The sequence below is a fragment of the Panthera uncia genome, chromosome F2, assembly GCF_023721935.1.
Source record: "Panthera uncia isolate 11264 chromosome F2, Puncia_PCG_1.0, whole genome shotgun sequence".
NCBI lineage: Eukaryota > Metazoa > Chordata > Mammalia > Carnivora > Felidae > Panthera > Panthera uncia.
The window spans coordinates 9005720-9011719 of NC_064812.1; the positions used below are offsets into that span (position 1 = coordinate 9005720).

Genomic DNA, 6000 nt, shown 5'->3' on the forward strand with positions numbered 1-6000 from the left:
TGACATCTTTCTTTTTTTCCTTTTCTGCCAAGTCCCTTCTCCCTCCTCCTGCTTCTCCGCAGCAACCTGACCCGGCCGATGGCCGTGGTAACCACCCCAGCGAGTGTGGATTCATACTGTCCTCTGTGCTCAGCCAGTCCTGGACAGACACTAGGGCTGTTGGGTCATCGTAAAGGCACATAAGAGGATGTTTGCTTACTTGTTTTCTAAAGGGAAAATCACACAAGCGCCTAGTACCTTTTACCATATTATCATAATACGTGCGGCAGCATCCCGTCCAAATCAACTGGTATAGTTCCAGTGCGTTCTGTGTAACGGCTGCATACGTGTTTCTGGGGGGTGCACATGTATGCAGCTCTCCACCCTGGGTTTCTCCGTCACTTTGTCCCCAGTTTTCCGCTACAGTGAAAAACAAGGCAGAAGACATCCAGTACATATGTCTTCACCCTGGGGTCTTTTTATTTCCCTGGGCTGCCTGGGCGGGAGCGTCCACGTATTTCTAATTTGAACGGCTGTTGCCCACTTGCCTCCTTAAAAATACTGTCGTCTTTCAGAGGTCCCCAGCAGCCTGTGCATGTGACAGCCCGCACGCGCATGAGCTTTGGCAGGGGACAGGAAGAGATGGCCCGGGGTGGGCCTCCCCCCAGAGGCCGGCTCCCCTTACCTGTTGTAGCTATGAACCAGGTCGAAGATCATCATGTCTGTGGTGTTGACAAACTTGCATTGGACCGGCAGGAAGAGCCCATCCGGAGAGCACTGAGGGGGTGACCTGTCTCCCACCCTGTGGAGGAGACGGCGGTTTCTTATCTCGCAGCTCCTGGGGCCTATGCATTTCAGAGGAAAAATTTTAAATTCTTAGGTATGAGGGGCGCCTGGGTGGCTCAGTCGGTTAAGCGTCCGATTTCGACTCAGGTCATGGTCTCACGGCTCCCAGGTTCGAGCCCTACATTGGGCTCTGTGCTGACAGCTCAGAGCCCGGAGCCTGCTTCGGGTTCGGTGTCTCCCGCTCTCTCTGCCCCTCCCCCTCTCGTGCTACCCTGTCCCCGTCTTTCCCAAAAATAGATATTAAAAAATAAATAAATAGGGGCGTCTGGGTGACTCAGTCGGTTGGGCGTCCGACTTCGGCTCAGGTCGTGATCTCGCGTTCATGGGTTCGAGCCCCACGTCGGGCTCTGTGCTGACAGCTCAGAGTCTGGAGCCTGCTTCGGATTCGGTGTCTCCCTCTCTCTGCCCCTCCCCTACTCACACTCTGTCTCTCTCTCTCTCTCTCTCTCTCTCTCACTCAAAAATAAAATAAAAACATTTTTAATAAATAAATAAATGTATTCTTAGGGACAAGGAGGCACATTCACTTCTGCAGCCCGGACGCGCACGTTCATACCACATGCGTGGAAATATGAGCAGGGTACAGCCTTCCTAAAATGCTCCCATTTTCTGTACTGAGGCCCAGGTCCTCTGCCTTCTGGCCGGGAGGCCCGGCAAAGTCACGGTTACGTGTGGAAAGCTGGACGCGCTGGGCACGTGTGCAACGCTGGGGCCCCTGACACTTACATCGCGTGGGCCTCCCCGGCTGGCGGGTCCCGTACACCTCCATCCCTTCTGCATCCACGCACCAGCACTGTCCCCGCCACGGGTCACACTGCACGGGCGCGTACTCCCCCGAATCCTGACACTGAGGGAGGTAGGATGTGGCCGTGCTGTTAACACAGCCTCTCAGCAGGATCTGCTGCCTCTGCAGCTGGCAGAAGGACAGACCTGAGGGTGCACAGAGCAGGGTCAGGGCTTCGGGCTCCCTCCCTGGACACGGGGACGCATCCTTCCCACCCACAACAACCCAGGGATCCTCAGAGAAGGCAGCCGGCTCAGGCCCAGCGCTCCGACTGTCCAACTTTATCCCTGGATTTCTCCCAGCAGCCTGTGGGCCAAGTGAAGGGGTGGGGGGCTCCACGGGGCCCTGTCAGTCAACCAGACACCCCACAGCCCGGGCGCTGCAGAGGGGAGGGGCGAATGCACTGTGGGCTGGCTGCTGGCATCCCACGGCCCTGCCCACTCCTTCGCTGTGTGGGCCCGGGAGTCCCTGCAGCACCCCCGGCCTCCCTTCTCACCTCCAGGGTTGAGACACAACTGCCTTCCTCGGTGTCCGTGTGCATGTGGATTAGTGACCTTGACCATCACCACCCCCGCTGAATCCCTACTGTGTGCCCAGTGTTTTACACATGCTTTAAATCCGGTGAGGTGGAGCCTACGTTCCTGTCACAGACGAGGAACCCCAGCTCAGCGAGGGTAGGGGACCCGGCCAGGGTCATTCAGCCCGACAGCGCTGGGGAGCCAGCCTGCCCCCCCCCCCCAACCCCCAAGCCCGCAAGGCTGGCAGCAAACAACCAGCACCCAAAACGGAGCTTTCCTCCTTAAAGGAGACCTTTGGTTCCGGGCTCAATCACGCATTTCAAGATGACCAGCTTGAAGTGAACTTTGTTTTAGGCTTAGCCCTGACATGCTTTATGGGGGCGAGGGCGGGGAGGGCTGCGTGTCTTCCAGTATTCGCGATAATGATTATTTTAACAGTGAAGAGTTCACCGAAGTCTCAAGTTTGAGACGCACCTGATGTGAGAAACACCAGGTGTATATGGCTTAATCCCGCTTCCAGGGGCCCCCAGTGTCCCCTGAGCTCAGTAGCTGACCGACTGTCCCACTGCATTCTCACTGCAGCCCTGCAGGAAGTAGGGCCTCGGGTGCGGGACCCCCAGCCTAACTGGAAGAGGAACATCCAGCAGCCAGAGGGAGACCCCCGTTCCCTCGGACGGCGCCTCACGCACTTACAGGCCACCGGCCGCCCGGGCTGCCTGCTTCCAGGCACCTCCTTGCCATCGGCGCCCACGCACCAGCAGGAGCCGCCGTCACCCTCGCACTGGACTGTCCTGCGGGCGGGGAGAGAGACACCACACGCAGAGTTACTGGGCCCCAAAGCCACAACCCGGCTTCCCTTCCTTCTCCCTTTCCCTTCTGTCAAGTTTTAATTCAATTAAATTAGGGAGAACCTGGGGCACCTGGCCTAGCTCCGTCGGTCAAGGGTCCCGCTTCGGCTCCGGCCACGATGTTACGGCGACATAAACAGGGCTGGCGAAGGTGAGCCTTCCCGCACCTCCTGTGCCCCTCCACCCTTCCCAGAGGCCCAAGCGGGGAGCGGAGCAGAGGGTCTCTGTGCTCTTGCGAGGGGGGAAGAGTGCTGAGAACGCACAGGAAATGAAGGGAGGTGGGGATGCTTCCTGGGGGAGGGGGGTCCCCAGAACACAGTCCACAGACTCCCCGAGTCCAGCGTGACCACAATAGCAGGGAAAGTGAACATCCAAGCCCGCATGAAGGATCCCCGTGCATTCTGGGGGGGGAGGGGGACTGCTCAGATTACCACTCCACTCTACAGGGACAGGGTCCTGGATGCGAGTTCACATTAGGGCAGCCCAAATCCCCTTCCAGAGAGGAGCTCTGGCTCCAGCTCTGACTTCTCAAGAGCACATGCGGGGAAGAGGCGCCAAAGCAGAAATCACTCCGCCCCCCCCCCCACCTTTCATTACAGCAAATGGGCTGGGGCACCTGGGTGGCTCAACCAGTTGAGCATCCGACTTCAGCTCATGTCATGATCTCTGAGGTTGTGGGTTCGAGCCCCGCATCAGGCTCTGTGCGGACAGCTCAGAGCCTGGAGCCTGCTTCGGATTCTGCGTCTCCCTCTCTCTCTGCCCCTACTTCCCCTCTCTCTCAAAAATAAATAAACATTTAAAAAAATGTAAAAAAAAAAAAGGAAACGGGCTGAAAGTTTGGGCAGGAAAAGAAGAGAAGTTCTTGGCCCTGGCTGGGATGAAACAGGGACCGGGACGCTCTGGGTCATATTATCCAGTCCATTAGCCTGGGGGAACTGAACCTAGAGGCGGGGCCCACCCACCTGACAGTGGCCACCTGTCACGTTTCAGGGGGGTGGGGGGGAGGGGGGCTGGTGAGGGCTCAGTGCAGGGCCTTAAGGTCTCTTGGGGGCCCCAGGAGTGCACAGGGCTGGGGCAGCCTTACTGGTAGCTGCCGTCTTCTGTGCACTGAGGAACATAGTCTGCTCGCTTCAGAAACGCCCTCTCCCTCTGCAGCTCGCAGGGACGTAGAGGCTGGGCGTCCACCTGGTATTCTGGGAAAAGGGAAGCAGCTCATCAAGGAGGGGGGTGGATGGGATTCCAGTAGCAAAGATGGGGGTCCCTGCAGCACAGGTGCTCTCCTGGCGTCATCAGCACTAATTACGTTCTGACTCGCAATGTTGTTTCCAAGTTCGCGATTCACACGTTTCCAAGTAGGACTTTAGCTCATTTAACCCTCAGCCTCCCCTGGGCTGGTGATACCTGCAGCTTCCCCACGTGGCACTAACACTGTGAAAGCCACCTGCTCGAGGTCACACAGCTGCAAAGAGAAGGGTTCAAAGCCAACCCTCAGACACCGCGTTCCCCCGAGCCACGGCGTCCGAGCGCCAGAAAGATGGTGTTCTTGAATTTATCAAGCGGTTCCCTGTGGGCAGAGCCTCTCCTGGCCCGGGTCAGGAATGCAAATTAATCAGCAACCCCCATGGGTCAGGCGTCCTTTGAGAACGCATGTGACATGCAGGCTCGCACTTGGAGATCACGACCGGGTCGGGAGGTTAGTGTCCCTGTCTTCCTTTTGCAAAGAGAGAAGGGAAGCTGACACTTATCCAAAGTCCCACAGCAAGTGGCCAACCTCTGCTCACTATTTCACCGCCTCTATTTCGCTGCACAGGTGGATGTGGTTTTTGGTTTGCTGTGGTTTTTCTTCACTACCTGCCGATGACTTCTCAAACGCCTCACGTGGATGACCTCGGCCCAAGACCAAGGGAATAAAACCAGGTATCAACGCCAAAACTCACTAACAGGATCGGGTGGGCTGAGCTCAAACTGAATTGGGAAGATCTGATTTCCCACCTCCTCTCCCACCAATCGCTGGCTCCGTGCCCTCAAGGTAACTTAGTCCGACTCTCAAAATCACTGTCTCTTCATCGGAAAACCGTCCGCAGGACACGTGGGGACTAAACGAGATCACAAATGTTCCCAGGCGCAGGGGCAGAGCCTGGCGGGCGTCGGGGCTGTGACCCCAGAGCTCCCTCCAGACCCTCTGCTCCGTGGCCTTGAACCCGCAACTCACCAAAGATGTTGGCCGACACCAAGCAGGCTGAGCCCAGCAGACTGAGGACCCACGGGGCCAGGACCATTTCTGTGGGCCCGTCCGGGGACGAAGGCGAACAAGCCACTGCCCGCCCTAGGCTCTGGCCAGGGAGCCTTTATAGAGCCCCTCTGGCACCGCCACCCCCACCCCCACGGGCACTCAGGGAAGCTGTGTTTTCTCTACCTGTCACAAGGGGTTCCTCCACCTGCGTCTGCTCCCTCCGAGGACACTCGTGTGGCCAGTGGGGGACGGGAATCTCGTTGAGGCTCTGTGAAGCAGAACCTAGTGGGGTGACTTTGAACTTCATCTTTGCAGGTGAACAAAGTTCTATGGTTTTGTGGGCCACAGGCTCAGGCCTCCCGGGAACAAAGCATTTCCTCTATCTCTCCCTTCTTTCCTCTCCTTCTTCCTTCCTCTCTCCCTCCTTTCTTCTTCGCTCCCTTCCTTCCTTCCTCCCTCCCTCCCTCCCTTTCCTCCCTTCCTTCCTCCATCTCTTTCCTTCCCTCCCTCCCTTCTTCCTTTCCTTCCTTCGCCTCCTTTTCCTCCCTTCTTTCCTTCCTCCCTCCCTTTCCTCCCTTCCTCCCTTCCTCTCTCCATCCTTTCTTCTTCCCTCCCTCCCTCTCTTCTTCCTGTCTTTCTTTCCTTCCTTCCTTTCCTTCCTTCCTTCCTCCCTCCCTCCCTTTCCTCCCTCCCTTGCCTCCCTCCCTCCCTTTCCTCCCTCCCTTTCCTCCCTTCCTTCCTCCCTCTCTTTCCTTTCCTCCCTCCCTTCCTTCCTCCCTCCCTTTCCTCCCT

The 6000-nt window shown here is 57.5% G+C and overlaps 1 protein-coding gene across 1 annotated transcript in view; it reads right to left on the reverse strand.

The window, feature by feature from the left end:
* The window catches only part of TG (thyroglobulin), a 149598-nt gene extending 143945 nt beyond the window's left edge, over window positions 1-5653 (reverse strand). The window contains exons 1-5 of the mRNA XM_049633747.1: window positions 5392-5653; window positions 4060-4168; window positions 2821-2918; window positions 1552-1755; window positions 665-824 (exon numbers count right to left, since the gene is read on the reverse strand). Of these exons, the coding sequence (XP_049489704.1) occupies window positions 665-824; window positions 1552-1755; window positions 2821-2918; window positions 4060-4168; window positions 5392-5515 (695 nt within the window). The 5' untranslated portion in view covers window positions 5516-5653. The remainder of the gene's footprint in view (window positions 1-664; window positions 825-1551; window positions 1756-2820; window positions 2919-4059; window positions 4169-5391) is intronic.
* Window positions 5654-6000: the final 347 nt, after the last annotated feature.